This window comes from Nansenia antarctica, assembly GCF_963989245.1.
Source record: "Nansenia antarctica genome assembly, chromosome: 1".
NCBI classification, from domain to species: domain Eukaryota; kingdom Metazoa; phylum Chordata; class Actinopteri; order Argentiniformes; family Microstomatidae; genus Nansenia; species Nansenia antarctica.
In genome coordinates, this window is record NC_137674.1 from 54,374,865 (window position 1) to 54,399,209 (window position 24,345).

At 43.5% G+C, this 24,345-nt stretch overlaps 1 protein-coding gene across 1 annotated transcript in view; it reads left to right on the plus strand.

The window, feature by feature from the left end:
- Positions 1–1,689: 1,689 nt before the first annotated feature.
- The window catches only part of nudt14 (nudix (nucleoside diphosphate linked moiety X)-type motif 14), a gene marked incomplete at its 3' end in the record, with an annotated part of 53,484 nt that continues 30,828 nt past the window's right edge, over positions 1,690–24,345 (plus strand). Inside the window, exon 1 of the mRNA XM_080549065.1 lies at positions 1,690–1,791. Coding sequence (XP_080405191.1) covers positions 1,711–1,791 — 81 coding nt within the window. The 5' untranslated portion in view covers positions 1,690–1,710. The remainder of the gene's footprint in view (positions 1,792–24,345) is intronic.

Here is a 24,345-nt window from a genome sequence, read left to right on the forward strand (position 1 = left end):
GAGGTTCATTGGCACCAAACTCCCTTCCATCGAGTCCTTCCAGGCAACCTGGGGTCGACGGAAGGTGGCAAACATCATCAAGGACACCTCCCACCCCAACCACGGACTGTTTGACCCCCTACCTTCAAAGAGACTCAGGAAGTGCAGGATCCTCAGGTCCCGTACCAGCAGGCTGCAGAGCAGCTTCTTTCACAGAGCTATCACTCTGGTAAACAGTCCCCCCCTCCACACCCCCCGCTGAACTATTGCCCCTCCCCCCCACTTGACTATGACTCTCAGTATCCCCCCCCCACCTTGGGATACTATGGCTATGACAGTGAAAAATGCCAATACTATGATGACAATGCTTTGATGGCTGCTCATCCCTGGTTAATGTGATCACTCTATAACCTTTGCACTACTGATGTTTACATGACTACCTTTGATCATACTGTATATTGCACATTGCACATGTTTTTATAGTTCTGCACATTAGATACTGTACATAAACTACCTTACTGTACTAGCTACCTAATGGCGCTTTTCCACTACCGTACCGTACCGTGTGAGCCCGGTTTATTTTGCTTTCTCCACGGCCAACCGAGCCGTACCGAGTAGTACCCGTACTGCTTTTAGCAGTGTTTTACCCTTCCTGACTAGGTGCGAAAGGTACTTATCCATGCTAGGCTGTGTGTGACGTGTGACGCTGCAGATCGTTGATTGGTCAATGGAAATCATCACAACATCGTCATCCCATGTTCATAGAGTTCACCGCTAACCGCCATTTTTAAATACCACAACAGATTTCGGTCAATGGAAAAGCGCCATAACTGTACATAGCTCATAACTGTACATAGCTCATAACTGTATATAGCCCATAACAGTATATACCTCTAAACTGATGTTTACAATACTACCTCTGCACATACTGTATATTGCATAGTCACCTATCACTACCATTCTTGTTCTATTTATGTCGTGCCCTTATATCACTATTTGCACTTTTGGTTGGACACTAAACTGCATTTTGTTGTATAGTACTTGTACTCTGTGATGAAAATAAAGTTGATTCTAATCTAATCTAATCATTTGTGCAGGCATAAGAGAGCTGTCAATGTTTAGTATTGCTTATAGGCTTTGCATTTGCCTTTGGAGTCTGAAAAACAGAAAAAAAGATGGTCAGGTTACAGTTTGCTAGAAAGTACCTAAAAAGCTTTACTGGATTAGTAAGACAATGACCTTCGTAAAACATATTGCCATACCAATTAGGGAGATTTTCAGGGCCAAGAAGTGGAAAGGTCTTGACTGGCTATGTCAGTCTTCAGATTTAAATCCAATTAACATGCATTTAATTTCCTGATGATAAAAATAAAATAAATTCATTTAAATTAAAATAATTCTTCATTATGCATTATGACTGCCAATGGCCCCTGGCCCTTGCATAGATTACCTTTTCTTGCTATGACTGATGGATAGATGATTCACTTACTTAGACAAATTGTATTTCTTGTAAATCGCTTTGATTAAAGGCATCTGCTAAATGCCAAAAATGTAAATGTAATGTAATGTCTTTCAGCAACTGCACAGATAAGTCATGAACATGGTTCACGTTTTGGCTTGATAAAACGTGTTTATTTTGTCCTTCCTAGACATCCGTAGACATTTGTTTCATTCTCTACTACGACCAGCGGTTGTGCTGAAACACCGGCGGGTCCGCTTGCAGTCTCAAATATGGAGCAGATAAACAATATCCAGGTGGTTCCTTGCACCAGCTCCAATTATCTGAAACCGTTCAGAGTTCACTATAGCCAGGTGAGTCCAAATAGCTCACTCGCCTTCTCATTCTGCCTGGATTGAGGACACCATTGATGTATGTTGCCAGCAGGAGCCCAACCCCCATTTATTTAGCCATAGCCATTATTGTGTGCAGCCTCGCCGCTGTAACCTTCATAAAACACGGCACACCATAGTACAGGGACAATCATTATTAACCATACACACTTTGCACCTAATATTGGAATCTTAGCAACAAAGTAACATGCAGAAGATCAATCAAAAAGGCGGATATCAGTCTCATGTAACCACATGCTTTACATTAGGTCAGCTAGCATGAGGACCTCGCTAGCCAGCAGCAGCTCGTTGGAAATTGACAGCTTCACGCCAACAATATCTGAATGCTGCTGGTTGCTGTTTCTGCAGGTTGAGTGCTGGCTAAGTCGTGTGATGCCTAGGATGTGTCCTATGACCGTAGCTAGCCAGCTAACGTTAGCATTGCCTGGTACTGTCTGAGGATGCTGCAGCTGCGCCTATGCTGAGCTTTCAACCACATCGACTAATTGACTTCGATATTAGGAACCCACTAGTCCACATTGATGAATGGAAGGCCACAGCATGTGCCATTATGGAGTAGATCCACTTACTCAAATGTCAATCCCATTAATATTTAATCTAAACAAAGAAGGGTTATTACCTAAATTACCTATCGTCGATAACTGTATTTTAAGCTCCACTTTCTATGTTGGTATATTGATTCCACCTTATGTGCACTTATTTTAGGGTACATCTGTCATGTTAAAAAAGGATAAAGGATAACAAAAAAAGGATGCACTTGACCCAATGGTCGTACTGTTCAGATTGATCTTTGTGGTTGACCTTGTTTTGTTCCAGTTCCGGTCTAAGGCAGTTGGGCACATCATTGTCAGTGTTAGGCCTATGTGATGTGAGCAGACCTCGTAACTGTGTCAGTTAGTAGAAGTAGATGTTGCATCTACTAGTAGAACTATTTGTGGAGATGGCTGGAACTTGGGTAGCGCACATTTAACAGTCAATTGAAAAGCGTTGCTTACAAACGTTGTGCACAAACCAATACAGTGTGGTTTAAGACTTAGGTTAAGTGTGTTGCAGCAAGTGATGTGGAAAAGTGTACACTTGTAAACTACTACATTTGTTCAGTCATGCCCTGCTGACATGTTTCATTCAGTTTGTGGAACAAATGCATATTAATTTACATATAGGCCTACTGCATCTGCCTTATGGCGCTTTTCCACTACAGGGTCGACCCGGGTCCGCCCTGTTCTTTGGCGCTTTTCCACTGACCGGCACGGCACGATTTGAATGCATTATGGGGCTTGCAAATAGGACTTCTGATAAGTGGTAGTGCCTTTTTTGGGGGGGGGGCACGCAAGGAGTGCCAAGGAGTCTGATTGGTAATTGCACTTGGCTTATTGTTGGTTGTCTGTCAGACCTTGACAATTTGTAACGTGAGTGAAATTTTAAGAGATAACGCAGTCAGTTATGTGAAAGTAACACAAATTAAAATTGTAGCCCAAAAAACATTGTCTCTTGTGTGTGCTCCTAAATGTCCTTGTGTGCTCCATGACCTCTCAATATAAAGCTTAGCATGAAGGGAGCCCCACGTAAATAAATGCAACATTTTTCTGCAATGATTTTGTTGGCGCCATTTCCCTGGAGGGTGAACATTTCATCACATTCCTTCAACCTTTCCTATAACATGTCTCCTACTGTGGATTCGGTGCCTTGTTTTGGTTGGAGAGCACCTGTAGGTGTTTCCGTTCCCGATTGTTCTCACCCATCTGGACTTCTGGTCCCGACATGTTTCACAGTGAGCTAATGCTTCCTCTCATTGAGGGTGAGTGGGGAAGGGCACTCCTTCAGCCCATTGTTGCCCTTTAGGATTCTGAGTCATACATGTCCATTGTTGGTCTCTATTGGTTGGAATGCCTGGTTCCCCCCCCCCCCCCCCCTAATATGTCACTGTCTTTGTATTACAGGTTGAGATTTTTGAGACAGTGAAGTTATTTCAGTATCTCTTGCATCACTGGTTGACCTTGTTTTGTTCCAGTTCCGGTCTAAGGCAATTAGAAGTGCACATCATTGGAGTGTTATGTAATGTGAGTCAGACAGCCTAGTAGATGTTGCACTGGTGGTCATAGAAGGACCAGTTCCTTGATCTGTGGGACAATTTTTTGGGGAGCTTCTTATATCTTTTGTGTCTGCATTAGGGATGCACGATATGCATTTTTCCCTACCGATACCGATATTTACCCGCTTCTCGTGGCCGATAACCGATATGATAACCGATATTTATATATATATATATATTTTTTCCTAGCACCAGGGGAGCCCCCCCTCCCAAATTTCGTTGTTTGGTACCTGTACTATATCAATGACAATAAAGACCATTCAGATATAATTTCACAGTTGATAACCTGTAGTTCATGCACACCTGAAGGTAAGAAAGGCTATGTAGTGAGCAAAGATTGATGATTTAATATTCCATAGTGATATCACCAAATCTAACTTACATCACTATTGTTAACACAACAAAGAGAACACTTCTGACTCTTCAAATGTTCATTTATTATTTCCTCTAACAAACATAATCTGTTATAGACAGTGCACAATGCGTTTTTTAGCCAAGATCTGGCCTCCTTTTATGAAAACAAAAAAGGCTCACCTAAGAGTAATTAGATGCGTTGTGCGACCTCATCATTGTCCGAGTCTCTCCTAGGGTCATAGCTGTAACATACTGTGTGTTGTCTCACTACACCACACTAACACACTGATGTGATTCGCTTTCTGTATCCGTCGTGTTCCAACGGAGTTGCCGTAGGTCGCGGCCAGCAACCAGAAATAAACTACATGTCTACAGTAAAGTCGTGTCCGTGTCTGTCAAGAACATTACAATAGCGAGCAGCGGTAAAGCTGTCAATTCCCTTGTCATCCAGTACTGGGAAACCGATGTCAGGGCTATGTGGCACTAAGTCCGTCCAGCATGGTGTCGGTAAACCTGGAGACATGTCCGCGTTAGACTGTGATGGCAGCGGATCTTCTCCCGACAGGCTAGCCATGCGACTTAGCCGTCAGCGGAGAAGTTTCTTGGGGAACACTGCACAGTGGATACACTCATCGGTAGAGATAACAGCGGCCTGGGCGTGGATTAATCCCAGACACGCTGCGCACTTAGAGTGGGTGTCCCAGCTAGCCATTGACGTCTCGGCTGTGCTAGGTCCGCTAGCTGTGCTAGGTCCGCTAGCCTCAACGTTAGCCATTGCTGGCTAGGGGTTGTAGGCTAGCTGCTAGCAGGCCTCGCTACTTCACCCGTTAGCTTGTCAGCTATCAAGGGAAAACAGAGGGGCCAGGGGAGGGATATTACTATCTACCCGCTACAAGATGTGTCGTTTTGTTGTAACTCGTAGACCTTTGCCCTCCTCTCCGAACTTTTGTCGAACATGTGTTGCAAATTGCAAACGCACTATCTGCCTCAGAAACTGTGAAGAATGTCCACACCGGGGAAGCTCTCATGTTTCGCTCTCGTCTATACACTGCGTGGCTGTACGCAGGCGCAGCAGCATGAACGCGACAACCGGAAGCAGAAATATTTCCGGCTTCATATTATCGGCTCTATATCGGCAAAATGTTTATAAAACCGATAAAAACCGATAAACATTAATTTCCCATTATCGGGCCGATAAATATCGGTGCCGATAATATCGTGCATCCCTAGTCTGCATTGTGATAGGATTTTAAATTGTATTCACGTGGCTCCCGGCCAATAATACAATTACCTTTTCTGTAAACTGGTCTTTTATTCCCCCCCCCCCCCCCACACACAGCTGTGGAATTGAGTGGCAGCTAATAGGCTAGGTGTTTCTTCTGCTGGTCAATGAAGTGCTATATTGACAGTGTCGTGCACATGTTTTTGTGTGATGTTGAAATTGCTGTGAAATTAGGCTACCTACAGTAGATTTAAACCGTTAAACCCTCCCCAAATTAAGCCGTGGTTTAATGACATTAATTCTCTGGCGTCTGTCAACCTAATGGAACGAAATTAACAACAAATCTATGGGCTACAATCCAGTACAATTAAATTAAAAGCACAGCCTATAACATCCAGTAGGCTTATCAAATAATAACAAAATAACTAAAAGTTATTTAGTAACGAGTAGCCTAACGGAAATGGCCGTAAAAGTGTATCCTACAGACCGCAACGTTAGGCTATTCTTCAAGCTTATTTTTGTTGTTTTGTTTACTTTTTCAGGCTTCAGCAGGGCACATAACGGACTTACAACTTTGCCTCCTGTGCTGCTGCTCTGACGGTGAGCTTAAGGCACACACGCACAAGCACTTTCGGGCCACCTGCGATCATTGGAAAGCGGCTGGCTCCATTTGATTTCCTCCAGAGAAAGAGATTGTCTTCATCAATTACAGGCTCACGACAATAGGCAGTCATCGCTGATTCTGCTCGCTCCTCTTTCACCTTCTTCATGCAAATCTTACACACAGCTACTTCAAGATTGGCTGGCTTGCCCTTGTCATTCGGTCGGAACCCGAAATGCTTCCAAACTGCAGCATTAGCTTTTTTTTAGGGACCAAGCTTGTGCTTGCCATATGTATCGTTAAACTGTTGTTTATTATATCGAGTGGGTACTTTACAACTTCAAGTTTCGTGTTATGAAAAAAACGAGTCGGCGAGTGGTTTGCCCTAGGCTGCGTTCGTAAATTCGCTCTGGAAATCTGATCAGCAGTCATGGAATGCCTCTTGTCCAATCAAATTACTTGGTCCCTTTATGACGTTGAGCCCAGTGTGCCCTCCGGCGCTCTCAGAGAGAATTTACGAACGCTGCCCGAGACTGTCTCGCGTCCCCCTTTACCTCGCTTCTACCCTGCTGCTACTAGGGGTGTAAATCACCAGCTTCATCACGATACGATATTATATCGATTTGTTTGTATGACGATACAATGTTTGACGATATCACAATGTCAGTCACGATACGATTTCGATTCGATTCAAGATCGATATGACGATATGATCGATATGACGCGATATCATATGCCAATCTAACACAATTATCAACTCACAAAAACAACTAGAATATTATTTGACCATTTTATTTGTGAGCTCTTCCAGGTATCCAGCATTTAAATCATATTGTATTATACAGTATTCTTCTGTTACAAAAAGAAAAATAGACCCGTTCACTAGTCTCACAAACAAGAGATATTCAGCTTTAAAACATTAATGTCCTATGAAACAAAACTGGAAGAACTTGTCCCCCCTTTTTTAAGGCAGGATTTTTGTAAACGTTCACTTTTTTACTGTCTCATAAACACAGTATTTTTAACAGTTAGAACTGAACCAAGGTCACCATTTAACCTACAGTATATTGTGCAATAATAATAAATAATAATAAATAATAAGTGCAAATGCAGTACAGTGCAGTACATCTTATATACATTCTTCTTAACCAAAATAAGTTAAGTATATCCTCCAGTGTTATATAATAAGTATATCCTCCAGTGTTCTTCTTTGGGAGGTTTTTCTTCAAAAAAACTAACTGATCAACATGTTCAGGAGACAAAACACTACGCTCTGAACGCAGGTCAGGATCATTTTTAATATAGGGCCATCCATCACACTTCCTCTAGGAAGCACTGATCTGATATGATGTGTTGATTGGTGAAAGGTAAGGCTATGCTTGGACAGTCATGTTAGATCACTGATTACGGGAGTAATGATTTACCTGTAGATTTTATCAATAGGAATTTTGTTCAGGTTTATCCAATGAAATTGGACAAGCAAACCGGAGTAAAGTAAGTAAGGTCCAACCTGCAGCCTTTGCCCATTCATAAGACAGATGCTTTGTTACAGACCAGAGCATTGACCAATCACAGTCGGCTAGACTAGAGCATTGACCAATCACAGTCGGCCGTGGGCGGGCTTGGCAGTCGCTGCTTAAACCGCTTCGCTGTTCTCCGCCGCAGTCACAAAATGCAGAACACACAGTGTGCAGCGCTCTTTGACTTTGTAATTTGCCGCTGCTAGTCGCGCGCTGCACGGAAATGGTGACAGTCACGCAGAATGTGCCATTTCAAAATAAAGGTGTATCTTTAAGATGACGATATAGATCGATATTTTTACATTGCATCGATGTAATCAGATCGTTAGTCAATGAATCGATGCATCGATGTGAATCGATGTATCGTTACACCCCTAGCTGCTACGCTGCTTCTATAACATCAGGATCAGACACAGGGCGAGACTTTCAAAAACAAACCTTTTTAATTAGGGATGCTCCGATCTGGATTTTTGGGGCCGATACCGATCACCGATTTTTTTTCCTCAAGATCAACCGATACCGATACCGATACCGATTTTTAAAAAAAATACATAACTGTAGGCCTACTGACTGGATAGCCTACATATTTTTTGCTTTTTAGACAAAAGTTTTGATCCATTAGGCACCAAGCAAACGCAGACCCATTTTTATGGCATAGTAAAGGTCTGGCCTATCACCCAGTTAGGGCCTGAAGCCCAAGTCAGTCGATATGGCTGTATAAAAGACGTGGCCTTCGTGGTTTACATACTGTTACGTCCTCCTATGTTTTCTGTTCAGTTATCTGTCTTCCCCAGGAAAAAAAAAAAAAAAAAAAAAAGATCGGTTTTTGCGATCGGCCATTTTTGCCGATCACCGATCGAGTCATTTGGAGTGAAATCGGCCGATTTAAATCGGTGGCCGATAAATCGGAGCATCCCTATTTTTAATGGCTTCTGTGTGCTTAGAATCGATTTTATTTTTATTTAAAAAGTCAGACCGGAAAATGTATTATTGTCGCCAGACCCACTGCGTGGGAATACGACGCGTGCAGATGAGAGACAACATATAGAACAAAACTTGCACACTTATTGCTCGTGTGACATTGGTTAAGCTGCGCCCAAAACCCCGATATTTTGCGTGAAATGATAAGACAAGAGGCCACGGTACGATAATTGCCGTAGGAGGCGATTCGACTGTAGGCATGTGAAGTTAGAATTTCTTCAAACTTGCAGTGGTAGCAACAGTGTGTGTTTTAGTAAATATAGCGTGTGTGTGTGTGTGTGTGTGCCATATCTAGGGTTGGGTACCGTTTGGGTTTTATCCGGTACCGGTACCTAACCGATACTTTAAAAACGGTACCGGTACCAAAACGGTACTTAATTCGTTACTAGATTTTTTTTAAATGACATATATATATAATAATAACACGGTCGACAACATTAAACAGCTTTTCACTTTTTTATTGCTGAGGCACAATATATTAGTTAAATATACACTCAAATTAAAATAAATGAAAATAAAACTCCTGAGCCTTGGGGACTCCATTAAGCTGGGGGTGCCTATCGTTGGTACTGATGTCGAATACGAGTACACACTTGTTCGGCAGCCCCTCAAGGACATCAGAATATTCTTAGAAAAGGGATCTAGTGAAGAGGCCTGCATAGCCCCCAGAACCAAGAAGACCGAGAGGAAATATAACTCTGATGAACTGGAGCCCTCCACCTCGTCAAAATCCAAACTCTGTTGCCGCTCAGCTACTACTACTCCCCTCCCCCTCTCTGGTCCATGATGACATGACGATTGATTTTTCAGACACAGTAGTAGGATAAGGATATATCTACATGATATGAATGAATGAATGAATGAATGGACTTTATTGTCATTGCTACAGTACAGGTACCAAACAACGAAATTTAGGAGGGGTGGCTCCCCTGGTGTTAGGAAAGGAAAAAAAAAAAAACTTTTAAAAAAATCACAAGAAGGGAAGGAGCTGGTTTACATAAATAAAGGCTATGTACACAATCCACTGTACTATACTGTACAGATAGTCGACTAGGGTTGTCATATTGCACAATAGTATTGTTTCACGTTATTTAAAGTGTCACAGTTTGCAGGCTTGAAATGTACATGTTTGTGCCTCAGCACTACACCTGATTTTTTCAGTCCAGCAGCTGCCATACAATCCGTCCAGACTGTCCAGGGCCCAGAACTTAGGTCTTTGCTGTGTTCAGGGCCTGGACGGCCCTGTGGTAGAAGCTGTTCTTCAGTCTGTTTGTCTTAGCGGCCAGGGTCCTGAACCGCCTTTTCGAGGGCAGCCTGGTAAAGTGTACGTGCCCAGGGTGGGTCGGGTCCCTGGAGATCTTGGAGGCCTTCCTGAGACAGCGTGTGTTGTACAGCTCTTCCAGAGAGGGGAGGGGGGCGCCGGTGATCTTCTGTGCTGTTCTCACTACTCTCTGTAGCGCATTTCTCTCCGCTGTTGTGCAGCTGGAGAACCAGTTGCAGATGCCGTAGGTGAGGATGCTCTCCACTGCGCCGCGGTAAAAGGTCACCAGTATCTCCTGCTTGCTGTGTTCCTTCCTGAGGCATCTCAGGGTGTATAGCCGCTGTATATATACATGATCTGACACAGTACCCGAATATCAGGAGATCCCCGATCATGTTGTCCCCCTCGCAGAGACGCAGCCACACATCCGCACTACGTCATCAACAGACGCGTCGAACCCTGGAGTGCACTGTCCAATCAAAGGCTTGCGTTCGTAAACTCGCTTTGAGAGCGTCGCAACGCACACTGGGTCCGACGTCATAAGGGGAGCAAGTCATTTAATTGGACAGAAGGCATTCCACGAGTGGTGATCAGAATTCCAGAACGAGTTTACGGAACGCACCCATAAGTCGAGCGTCGCGTTATGCCAACCCGCTAGCGGAAGTTGCTATTAGCAACCTTCTCATTATCCTTCCGTACTCGCTGCTTTCACTGAGTGGAAATTTAACAGGCGATGTGACGTCACGAGTCACCAGTTGACACCGGAGCGAGATAGAAAAGTACCGAAATGAGGCACCGAAATCTCCTTTGCGATTCGGTACGGGTACATACCGAATGTAAAGTAACCGGTACCTACCGGTACCCAACCCTAGCCATATCTCAGTATGTAGGCTATGCAGTGTAAGTGAGTGTAAGTAAGTGTGTGAGTTTATTCTGTTATTTATATCTAGTAATGTGTTGAGATGCAATGGAAATGAATCAAGAAATTGATAGAGTAGGCTAACTTACATTATCATTGTTCTATATGCAACAGAACAGATCACCCAGCATTGCTATTGAAAAGAATCAACCAATGTGAGTCTAATACCACTACTTGCTCAATAGGTCTTATAAAGGTCTTAAATGTAACTTGTTGAAACCTGCAGGAACCCGCATAATTATTTTGAGAACAGGTTGCTTATAGGGGTGTAAATCACCAGCTTCATCACGATACGATATTATATCGATTTGTTTGTATGACGATACAATGTTTGACGATGTCACAATGTCAGTCACGATACGATTTCGATTCGATTCAAGGTCGATATGACGATATGATCGATATGACGCGATATCATGTTGTGTGCGTGTGTGTGTGTGTCTGTTTGTGTGTATACGTTGTATGCCCTCCCCGACCCTACCATGCCCCCCCAAAAAACACACGTTAGCTGCTTTAGCTTAACTTCTGTTTAGGGATGCACGATATGCATTTTTTCCAACCGATACCGATACCGATATTTACCCGCTTCTCGTGGCCGATAACCGATACCGATACCGATATTATTATTATTATTTTATTTTTTCTTTCCTAGCACCAGGGGAGCTCCCCCTCCCAAATTTCGTTGTTTGGTACCTGTACTATATCAATGACAATAAAGACCATTCAGATATCATTTCACAGTTGATAACCTGTAGTTCATGCACACCTGAAGGTAAGAAAGGCTATGTAGTGAGCAAAGATTGATGATTTAATATTCCATAGTGATCTCACCAAATCTAACTTACATCACTATTGTTAACACAACAAAGAGAACACTTCTGAGTCTTCAAATGTTCATTTATTATTTCCTCTAACAAACAGAATATGTTATACAGTGCACAATGCTTTTTTTTAGCCAAGATCTGGCCTCCTTTTATGAAAACAAAAAAGGCTCACCTAAGAGTAATTAGATCAAAAAAGTGTCAAAAATAAAGTGCACCTTGTGCATCAGTCAATACAAAAATAAAGACTTTTAAAGAACCAAAAGTTTTATAGAACTTTTACAGAAACTAGTGCCAAATGGCTGCTTAGTCTGCAGATAAACAGAATGATACAAGGCACATAGTAGGCTACACTAGTATGCTTAATAAAGCAACTGAAAAGGGCTGGGCTATGCTACTTTTAGTGCATGAGGATGAGGTAGGTTGTGATAAAGCCCATCAAACGTTTTGCATAAGAATTCAAAATAAATTGCACTGACATGGAAAAACAAAAAGTGCATGTTTTCCTTGTAAACAATTAGTCTTGTATAGCCTACATTCACATTCTCACCTAAATAATAGACACGTTTTCCATTGGTGTTCCCTAATATACAAACTGAATACAATTCCTACCTCATAGAACCTTTGCTAGCCTAGTCTTCAGAAGGTAGCCTAGCCGCGGTGGTAGCCTAGCCTTCAGAAGCAGTAGCCTAGCCGCGGTGCAACACATTGAACACGCATTTGAAAACTGCAGGAAGACAGCAGACAGCTCAAAGGCTCAAGCAATCAATGAAAAAATCATGGAGTTGGTGGAGCTACCACCGCGGCTAGGCTACCTTCTGAAGACTAGGCTACCACCGCGGCTAGGCTACCTTCTGAAGACTAGGCTACCACCGCGGCTAGGCTACCTTCTGAAGACTAGGCTACCACCGCGGCTAGGCTACCTTCTGAAGACTAGGCTACCACCGCGGCTAGGCTACCTTCTGAAGACTAGGCTACCACCGCGGCTAGGCTACCTTCTGAAGGCTAGGCTACCACCGCGGCTAGGCTACCTTCTGAAGGCTAGGCTACCTTCTGAAGGCTAGGCTACCTAAGCGGCTAGGCTACCTAGTGCTTGATATTCCTTCCATACAGCGTGCTTGCAATGGTGATTCTTCAGGTGACTTATTAGATTCGTTGTGTTGTAACTCGTAGACCTTTGCCCTCCTCTCCGAACTTTTGTTGAACATGTATTGCAAATTGCAAATGCAATATCTGCCTTAGAAATTGTGAAGAATGTCCACACCGGGGAAGGCATGCGTGCCTGAGCGCGGAAACCGGAAGCAGAGCGCGGAAACCGGAAACCGGAAGCAGAAATATTTCCGGCTTCATATTATCGGTTAAATATCGGCTAAATTTTATAATAAATACCGATACCGATAAACATGAATTCCTCAATATCGGGCCGATAAATATCGGTGCCGATAATATTGTGCATCCCTACTTCTGTTAGCATGCAGTGTTGAATATGTGTGTCTGTGCGGCTAGTTGGCCTGTAGCAGCCCAGTGGACGTGGAGGTAGATGTGTGTCCCTGTGGTGGGCTGTGAGGAACACTTGGTGCTTGTTGTTTGTTTTATTCGCAAAGTTATTGTAGCTAACGTTAGCTAACTAAGCTAGGCAGGCTAGCGCAACGTGGGTTTGGAAGGACAGCTCAGAGCAGAGAGGAGAGGAGAGGTGGGGTTTGGGAGTCCGCGTTTGACTGGCTGACAGCGTCAGTAACATGTGCGCTGCGTTCGTCAACTCGCTCTGAGAGCGCCGGAGCGCAACACTGGGTTCAACGTCAAGTCATTTGATTGGACAAGAGGCGTTCCGCGAGTGCTGATCAGATTTCCAGAGCGTGTTTGACGAACGCAGCCAGCGTCAGTCAACATGTTGAGTTTTCCCAACCGAGCAGAGAGTGTAAACGTCTGCTAGTCGCGCGCTGCACGGAAATGGTGACAGTCACGCAGAATGTGCCATTTCAAAATAAAGGTGTATCTTTAAGATGACGATATAGATCGATGTTTTTACATTGCGTCGATGTAATCAGATCGTTAGTCAATGAATCGATGTATCGATGTGAATCGATGTATCGTTACACCCCTAGTTGCTTACATTAATTATGAGGGTGTTAAGGTCAGGGCCATCGCTAATTACACACGCATCATTGTTAGACCAGCGTTTCTCAACCTTTTTTCAGTCACGGCACCCTTCAAAAGTCGATAAAATCTCAAGGCACCCCAGTCTAAAATATAGCTATTCAAAAACGACACTGCATCACCCAGACAGCCCCATACACACACACACACACACACACACACACACACACACACACACACACACACACACACACACACTCAGCGGCTATTGATACAAATAAAAGTTGTATTATTATTATTATTATTATTATTGAGAGAGAGAGGAGGGAGTGAAAAAGGCAAGTGTGCATCAAAGGCATCAGGCACGTAACCGTGCTGTATAAACATGACACAGTGACCGAACAAACGCGGGAATTTATGGAACACATTCATTTTCATATTCCCACATTTGATTGGAAACACCTATCCAGTCCATTCAACGTAAACACCGGGGATGCAGAGTTATTAAGCCAGAAAATGCGTCTCTCTCTCCCGCTGCGCGCATCCTTGTCTGGATGTATTAAATTCATTGCATGAAAACGAAACTGTGCGTTATTTCCCGAACTTTCCAACCCTGCTTAGCTTCCGAAGTCGGACGAGAGAATAATGTCACCGATCATCCATATAGAACAACCACCTCCACACGCTGCCGGCGAGCGAGACTGCCCTGCCCGATCGGACCCTTTTTCGGGAGCGGGGAACATAGGATATCCGGTATTGACATTGTGACATGGGAAAGGGGCGCGCGAGACAGATTTTGATGATGTATTGCATTTATTTATTTATAGATTTATTCATTCATTCATTCATATGAACGTCAGAATATATAATTATTTGACGGCACCCCTGAAGATGCCAGGCGGCGCCCCAGTGTGCCGCGGCACCCCGGTTGAGAAACGCTGTGTTAGACCACTGTTATCCCATTTAAACCGGGGGCGCTGTTGCGCTGTTCTACCTTTCAAGCCGGGAAAGCGGATGTAGTATTTGTATTTTTTACACATTCTTCTGGTCTCTTGGCCAATGAAATGCATCAACATACACGTGGGAGTATCTACAGACGTGTTTTTTTTTAATATTTTTTTTTTTACGATATCTTGGCAACAGCGGAGAAGTTTCTGAAGTTAGTTCTGAAGGGAGCGATATTGATGATGAGCTGCAACGTTTGCAGGAAAAGCGCTATACAAATAAAAGTTATTACTATTATTATTATGACAATGTTATAACTGTATCGGATGATTTAGAAGGCTTTGAAACGGAATGGAAGACGGACAACTAGCACCGTAATCCGTAATGCGTTTCAACCGCACCCGGGGGTGAAAATCAATATACCTGCAGACGCAACACCGATGCAGGTATTTGAAAATATTTTTACAGAGGAACTCTGGCGCGTCTGGTCACCAAGACAAACCTTTATAGTGCCCAGACCAGAACCACTACACCCATAGGGCTTTCACACCGGCAAAGAACCGTGCCGGTTCGCGTTCGGAAACCTCCGAACGTTGGCGCTGTCTGGCGAACGATACACATTTGTGTGACATTTGTCTCTGGAGGTAATAACAATAATAATAATACTAATTAATTGTGATGATAGTATAATAAGAAATGACTATGTTTATGTCTCCTATTACTTTAGGTGTCTTTTATTATTATTATTATTATTATTATTATTATTATTATTATTATTATTATTATTATAGTAGGCTAAAGAGAACTATTTATATTTCTTCCAATGGTGTATGTGTTATATTGCTTTCATCCAAGGTAACTTACATGAATCTATATCTGGATTTCCAGGTATCTACACCTCCAGGACAACCAGGCAGCTGACATGGATTATGTGAGGGGACTTCCCTCTGTCCTGCCCTCTGTGACTGAACTGCCACACTTTCTTTTTATTTCTTTTTATTGAAAATAGTGCTTAAATTATTTTTAATGAAGGTTTGGACTCTTTAATAAATAATAAACTCAAATCCAGATGAAAGCCACTGGTGTAAGCTTTTAAATACTTTTTGAATTTCGTTTCTATCTGCTACAGAGGCTGAGAAATATTTTCTTTAGTAGGCGTTGACACTTTTGTTGAATTTCCAGAAAACCGTCAGGTTTTAGGGGGTTATTCCAATTCTCGTTTTAGGCCTTAATGGATTAATGCTAGAGCTAACCATCTACGGGCAAAAAAAAAAGTGTCACCTTTTTGGACCATCGCCAATTTGCACCCCTGTATTATATAGCCTATAACAATTTAGGACAGTTTTATGACGGTATTGACTAAAACTGTTGCTATTTTCGATAACCGTGGTTTACTGTATAACCATAAAACCGCCCAACCCTAACTCCAACAGTTTGGATTTGAAATCAAAAGCAAATAATTACTATTTGGTCAAAGTAGACATTTTCTGCTTTTATTCAATGTTGTTTTTTTTCAGATTCGGGACACCATGTATTGGTTTCACCAAATAAAGCACTTATGTTTAGTGTTTGGTCGACAATCCTTTGCATTCAATAACTGCCTGAATGCTACAAAATCCTTCACTGTTACTTACTTACATGTGTGTTTGTGTGTGTGTGTGTGACTTTATTTAGGAAGAATTAGTCTGCAGTCCTTTGGTAATATCTTTATGAAATAGAAGACAAGAAAAGGGCTACACTCAGAGACCTTTTGCTTCCCTTATCTCTAAGGTATTTTGAGAGTGCCACAACTTACCCTAGGAAACTTTTACTTAAGTGAAATGACGCCATTGGTGAATTATTCATTACATTTGTGAACAGTCATGAGCCTTACGGGTAATTTTGTCTTAAAGAGGGCCTGTACTGGGGCCCCCCCAAAATATACAATACTTATCCTTCAGGAAAACATACAATTTGCTGTAGTGTGATTGTCTCAAATAGCCTATTTGCATTACAAATTATGCAAATGTGAAAAACACTACAATATATTAAAGTATTTTGGGTAAACACATTTTTTTGATCTCTTAACACGGTGGAATTTAAAAGCATGGCGGTGAATGTGTGACTTTCTGTACGAACACCGGTGTAACTCCTGCCACATGACTTTATGGAGCTGATGTTCCTTAAATGAATAAAATGGGAAATATACAATGCGCAAGAGGTGATCAGTGTCTAAAACTGTACAAGACAGAATACTACCGTACTTTTGTACTACCTTACTTTTGTTCATTACTTTTGTTCATTGAATAGACCATTTAGCTTGTGAACATGCTGTGCTGCGCTCAGAGTCTGGGTATGCTCGTTTGACGATGCTGCTTGGCGATTATTACAAAAAAAGGGTTTTAAAGGTATTAGACCTAACAGTGTAGCAGGTATTTTGGTGGGAAGGTTTGAGAATTCTGGCACAAGCCTAGACCTACTTTTGAGTCAATATTTGTTCCTGTCAAAATGACACATGGCCTTTGGATCTTTCCTGTCAATGCTTCCAAATCTGAATTTGAAGTGCTAATTCTCAGTGAACGGAATCCCTGGTGTTGGAGTTTGGGGTATCAAAGGGGAGCGTGTTTATTTGTGTGTGGCAGGGGCTGGCAGTGGGCGGACAGAAGTGCATTAGGTGGGGAGGAAGAACAGATGAGGAACAATGGTGAGGGGGGGCATTAAGTAGGTGCAGGGGTAAGGAGACCATGGGAACACCTCCCTCCCCAGCCACCAGGCTGTGGAGCATGCTCCAAAGAGCCCAGGAAATGGAATTTGTGGAGAGAGAGGGGGAGGCGGATGCGGCGGTTGGGAAGACAGGAGGTGATCAGAGGCCCAATGAGCCACATCACGGTCACGGCAGCCTTCCCTGTGCGCTTCCTGTGAAAACATTTTCCCCTCCCCTCTACAAAGGAGATCACTTAAGGTCTTAAGCCCATCTTCTGTTTAAAACGGTGTGTGTGTGCGCGTGCGCGTGTGCCTTAAGTTTATCCAGAAGGGCCTGTGAAGGACAGCGGTGGGGGGGGTCAACTATGACATCATCAACAACAACAACAACAAGGTGGGTGGAGGGTGGCTCGGCTATCAGAGACATCAGTTTCCCAATAACATATCAGTGAGACAGTGTCATATCTGCTCCACTCATAGGGCTTTCACACCGGCAGTTCCGAACGCCGGTTCGCGTTCGCGTTCGGAAACCTCCGAACGTTGGCGCTGTCTGGCGAACGAGCCCGCGTTCATACCAGTGTATCGTTCGCCAGACAGCGCCAACGTTCGGAAGTTTCCGAACGCGAACCGGCGTTCGGAACTGCCGGTGTGTAAGCCCTTTCAGGGTCTCAGTGTCTTAAGTCAACTTCAGAGTGCACGTCAGGTACCCAGTTCAGATCCAGGTCAGCCTTCCCTGTGCGCTTCCTGTGAAAACATTTTCCCCTCCCCTCTACAAAGGAGATCACTTAAGGTCTTAAGCCCATCTTCTGTTTAAAACGGTGTGTGTGTGTGTGTGCGCGTGCGCATGCGCGTGTGCCTTAAGTTTATCCAGAAGGGCCTGTGAAGGACAGCGGTGGGGGGGGGTCAACTATGACATCAACAACTCACACCGGCAGTTCCGAACGCCGGTTCGCGTTCGGAAACCGCCGAACGTTGGCGCTGTCCGGCGAACAAGCCCGCGTTCATACCAGTATATCGTTCGCCAGACAGCGCCAACGTTCTGAGGTTTCCGAACGCGAACTGGCGTTCGGAACTGCCAGTGTGTAAGCCCTATCAGGGTCTCAGTGTCTTAAGTCAACTTCAGAGTGCACGTCAGGTACCCAGGTCAGATGCTTTCGCACCTCAAGTTTTGACAAAACAGCAGTCGAACAGAAGGGGTACTCGGTCTGTTTCCTCATGTTGTGAAGCAGTGTTGCTTTGCTGAAGCTTGACGGCCACCTACATGCACACACACACACACACACACACACACAGAGGCCCGCTCCCTCTGCGTTCTGTAGGACCTTCTTCACTCTGGAAGAAGAGGCTGAAGGGCCCGGAGCAACCCTTTCCCACTATATAACGGAGCCGTGGTTCTGTTGACACTGCCTGCGAGCCCCTGTTTTCTGAGCCCCTGTTTCTGTGGGGTTTTTGGGGGGGGCGGGCATTGTACTTACGTCCTGTGTATCACTTCCCTGTGAGGCTGGGGGATTGTTCCAGTGAACAATGCTTTTCTGGCCATCAAAAAGACCAATCACTCAGGTGGTCATAAACACACACAGTACAGCGCTGGCCTTACTCTGATCCGACAGTTTACAAGCCAAGAACACCACACACACACAGAACACCCAACAGCACTGAGTGAAAAGAGAACGTATGAGGTTGTTCAAGTAGGACAGGATATACAGGCTTTTGTGACTAAGGTCGAATCCCGATTCCCTTTTCTACCCCTATGGCTCGTTTTCGAGTGCCACTCGCTTTTGCGCCAAGGCCTCGGAACAGAGCCACAAGCCATAGTGGTTGAAATCTTTCCCTATGAAATGGGACAACCCTTCAAGACCCTGATACGTCATCAGTAGTATCATAGAAAAGCATTGACGGTCGCGATTCATTCACAACTTAAGTTTTACGCTATCAATCGATCAAACAAGTCATCAAATAAAAAAAGAACAATGCTTCATTATCAGACCATGACAGAATAACGGCGCTCTAACCTGTATGAAACCTGTGCTCCTACCCTGCCAGTCTGCACTGATGTAGGACAACAGTGCAACAACTTCACGGCTGAACTTAAGTTACATTTACGGCGTCATACCATCAAAGGGAAACATGGAAAAATGCATGACTTACAGAGAGCGCAGATTTATTTTTATGCCGTTCCGAAATCCGATGTGACAGAAACACTGGAGAAACAGACGCTGTCCACTGCATTAGTTAACTACATGCTCCTTGATGAGTCTCCCGCTCACTGCTCTCCATCAAAAATGGCACATCCATCAATCATATTACATCATAACAACTGCTCGGATTAGATTGTGGGTTGTTTTGGTTGAATCAGTCCCGCTATACAACTATAGTGTCATATACCATCAAGGGGGGGAAATGCGCTAGAACTAGGTCAAAATGCGTGCCTATCATGCACAAATCAGCCTAACGTTAGATAGATAACTTTACATTAAATATGTCTACCATCATTCGCTGTCAAACACCACAGGTAATAATTCATTTCTTTTTGTTATGCTTGTTATAAAGAAAAGGTCTATAATGCATTGAAATTACATTAAACTAAGATAATAATATGGTTATAATTTTCAAATCTTTATTATTAAGTAAATGACATTTGTGGCAGCCATCCGCATTAATGAGAGCGAAATCAGATTTCTGTAGATGATTCGCAATGCATGCTGGGGGGTAGTGCCATGGCTCCGAATCAAACGTGCCCCCCGAAATTCTCCAAACGAAGCCGTGGATAGCCCTCCCCCTTACCCCTAGCCCTCGATGAAAAATGAATTGGGACACCACTACCCTAAACGTGAACGCGCAAAACAGAGCCGAAGGGGTGAAAACGGGGCCGTAGGGGTGAATTGGGATAGGGCCTAAGTGTCCAAGTAGCCGGTTCTTAAAAGGCCCTTGTTAAGATGTGTCGTTGAAGGTAGTCCCCTCGCAGTGGTGTCGTGGCTGGGGGAGATGAGGGGTGGAGGGTGCTGCTGTGCCTTGAGTCTCATCTCCCTGGGGGATAGTGACTGAGCTCTGCTGTTGAAGGGGGGGTGGGGTTACAGAGAATGTCTAGGGAGGGGGGGGAGATGTTTTGGGAACCACACCTGTGTGAGAGAGCCAGTGGGGGGTGGGCTTGGCTTAGGGTGGGTGGAGGGGGCCTCTCAAAGACAGCAGATGGAAGACAAAGGAGGACGGAAGACCCCCTCGTGTTCTCTCGTGCCTTTCATCCACTCAGTCTTGTGGAGCGCAAGGCCAGGGGGATGGAGGAGGAGGGGGGACGACGACAGAAACCCTACAAAGGCTTTTTCAATCAAAACGAGCTGGCATCGCTTCCCAGGCCTCGTCCTCTCTCACTGTCTTAACCTCTCTCTCTCTCCCTCATAAACCCCTTTCACATATACGAGCCTTCCAAGTAAATTCCATGGAATTCACCTGTCAAGGGGCATGTGTGAACGCGATTTACAGGGAAATTCACTCAGGCAATTAACCTGGTCAGGAGGACCCTGTGTGATTCCATGTAATTTACCGGGAAGGCTTAGGTGTCAACAGAAGCCTGAACATTGCCTGGTCCAGCACGTACCAAGGGTTACGTATGTCTGACGCAAGACGTTTTTCACGTGGAACAAGTTAACCAATCACAGCGAGTAGTGTCTCACTTTGTACTTTTGGTTTGCTCCGCTAATGTTACAGAGTTGGCTAGTTAACCCACATCACATCAGCCAAGGTAGTGATGAATATAATTCCACAGCTGGATACTACTTCATTTCCAATCATAGTTAGCTAGCTTACTTACTTATCAAATGTACATTTTGTGATATAGACGCATTGCGGAGCAGTGCACCCACACCATCTCCTCCCACAGCTGTCCTGCATCGCGCAATCAGCAGGGAGAGAACCCACAGCGCAGAGCGCATAAGAACTGCCCCAGACCCCGAATATCGCTACTACTAAATATAATTCCACAACTAGATACTACTTCATTTCCAATCATAGTTAGCTTTCTGGCAGAGAAAATGTATTTGTGACGGCCCGCCACAAGTAAATGCATATAGAGGAAACACTGCATACACATACTAGGGGTGCAACGGTTCTCAGTTTTATATTGAACCATACGGTTCGTCATCCACGGTTCAATACGCACTAGCGAATGTGTTTTTTTTGGTTTATGATGCGTTCCATTTGAAAGTCGGAGGTCGAGATTGTCTGGAACACAGTTGCTTCTGTAACTTGTTCAAATGTTTGTTCATGGCGAGCAGAGTTGAGAACATGGCAACAGTTTGAGGAAGCCCCGGATTGCTACAAATCTGCGTTGTGGAGTTATTTCGGTTTTTGCTTCATGCGTTGTATATGCGCACAATGCACATGGTCTACCTGTCAAGCCTAAAGTGCACTTTTACTTTTAATTCTTCCTCTCCTATACCAGTAGTCAAGCCTAAGAGGCACTTTTACATTTGAAAATGTTTATTAAATGTTTTATATACCAGTCATAGATTGTATGTAATCTCCCTCTCTCCCTCACACACACCCACCCACCCACACACACACACCCACACTGTCTTAACCTCTTTCTTTCTCTCTCAAATACACACACACACACACACTGTCTTAACCTCTCTCTCTGATACATACGTACATACACACTGTCTTAACCTCTCTCTCTCTCATATACACACACACACACACACTGTCCTAACCTCTCTCTCTCTCTCTCTCTCTCTCTCTCTCTCATATACCTACACACCATGATTAAGAGTAGATGATGAGAGGCTCTCTCCTAAATTAGTGTTTGCTTGTTTTGTCGCCTCCCCAGTTAACCAGCAGGTGTTTGTCCCTGTTGGCCATCTGAGAAAGGCCCACTTGTCTTTATTTGGCGGTGGTCACTGAACATTGACCACCAACGACAACGCAACGCAACGGTTCTCTCTTTTTTTTTTTACGGACGGTACGGTTTGCCTTCCACGGTTCAATACACTAGTGAACCGTGGCGGTTTTCGGTTTATCCTGTGTTTCATTCAAAGTCGGAGGTGGAGTTGGTCTGGAACGCAGTTGCTTCTTGCTCAAATGTTTGTTCATGGCGAGCGGAGTTGAGAACATGGCAAGTTTGAGGAAGCCCTGGATTGCTACAAATTTGCGTTGTGGGGTCATTCATTCTGGTTTTGGCATAGAATACAGCGATGAGGGAATGAAAACAGTGAACAGAAACGCGTGTTGCAGAAATGCTTCACGCATGTCGTATATGCGCACAATGGGCTACAGCTGGTACAGCTCTCATAGCTAAAGTGCATTTTTACTTTCATTTATATCTTTCCTATACCAGTCGTCAAGCCTAAGAGGCACATTTGTGACTGCAGTTGGTGAAACCGCTCGCATACGTGAAACCGCTATAAATAGCTCTCTAGTCTCTTAATATGTATACCGTACTTTGTGGAATGGATTCATTGTTATTGTTGTCCGGAGGCTATCGGTAATCGGCTATCGGTTTACATGGCTTGTAAATATACTTTTGTTTAGGAGGTGTTCAAAAGCAAGGACTGTGTGATCATCTAATTATGTATAGTTATGTGTTTTTAGCATGTTGATGTTCTATCAGCATGTTGTGATGTTATTAATATACAGTTTAGACCTAGCCGCTAGCTGTTAGCAGCAGTTTCCGGTTTCATGACTGCAAGTTTAACCCTATATGTGCCTGAGGTCTATCAACATTCAAATGAGTCTAACTTCGTCATCTTTATTCGGATTTCAATGTATGACACGTCATTTGAAAGCTTACAATCTGTAGTTCAGGAAGTAATGTAGCCTACTGGTTTATCAAGACACTGGCTGGTGTCACATTTGAAAGTGTTTTTGTTATTTTTTTAATATATATTTATATTTGTTTATATTATACAATATACCAGTCATATTCTGGAATGTGTCTAAATGTTAAAGTTCCATAAGTATAAGCAAAATAAAGTAAAGTGACAGTTTGTAAATAAATAGTAGAATTTAGTTTTCTCCTTACGCACAAAAACATGTAGGCCTACCGAAACCGAACCAAAACCGTGACCCAAAAACCGAGGTTCATACCGAACCGTGGACCAACTGAACCATTGCACCCCTAGTGGTCACTCTGTTTACATTCAACAGTGTTTCTTGGATTGTTTGGATTCAGGTACAAGCTTGATTACATTTATTTACTATGGCAATCTGAATCCTGTCTTTTACGGCTCAATATCATAATTGAGATGATAATATTTGAGAAAATATCACAAGATATAATACTATAATTTGTTGATGAAGTATGGTGGAGACATGCCAGAGTGAACTGCAGCACATTGTAAACAAAGAGACATGCTTTCATCACTAGATGAGCTTTGCCTTGCAAAAACAACAGGACACTGCACTTGTTATGCACAGACTATATTGTCTAAAGGGCTCTGCACACAGCGTGCGATTTCTGTTGCGCGTCAACGTTCCATTTTGAAGTTTGAATGGAAGTCTATGAGAACATACAACAGAAATTGCATCGCACGCTGTGTGCATTGGGATGCGATGTTTTATGATTTTCTCATAGACTTCCATTCAAACTTCAAAATGGAACGTTGACGCGCAACAGAAATCGCACACTGTGTGCAGAGCCCTTAAGAGAACAATATTGATATGCTTCAGATATTATGATACTTATTGAGTAACGGTTCATCTCTGCTGTATTTCACATCTTGCTCTCAAAACTGTAGCAACCACTGGTAGGATTTCTGGATGCCTCTGACTTTCTATGTTCCTTCTTTAGGTATTACTGCCATCTTAACTGAAATCCTTTCCAGTGAATTGTGGTAAATGTAGGTTCAATTCCAACACAGCAAAGTATAGTGTGTCCTATTTTCGTCAATGTTCCACTGACCCGCCAGTCGTTTCAATGGGCAGTTTTAAGGACTGTCTAATCACATTGATGTGAATGTATAGGATAGAGAGACCATGAACACGGCACTGAGGTCATTGCTAGCTCTGCTATGTTTTTGGGGTCTT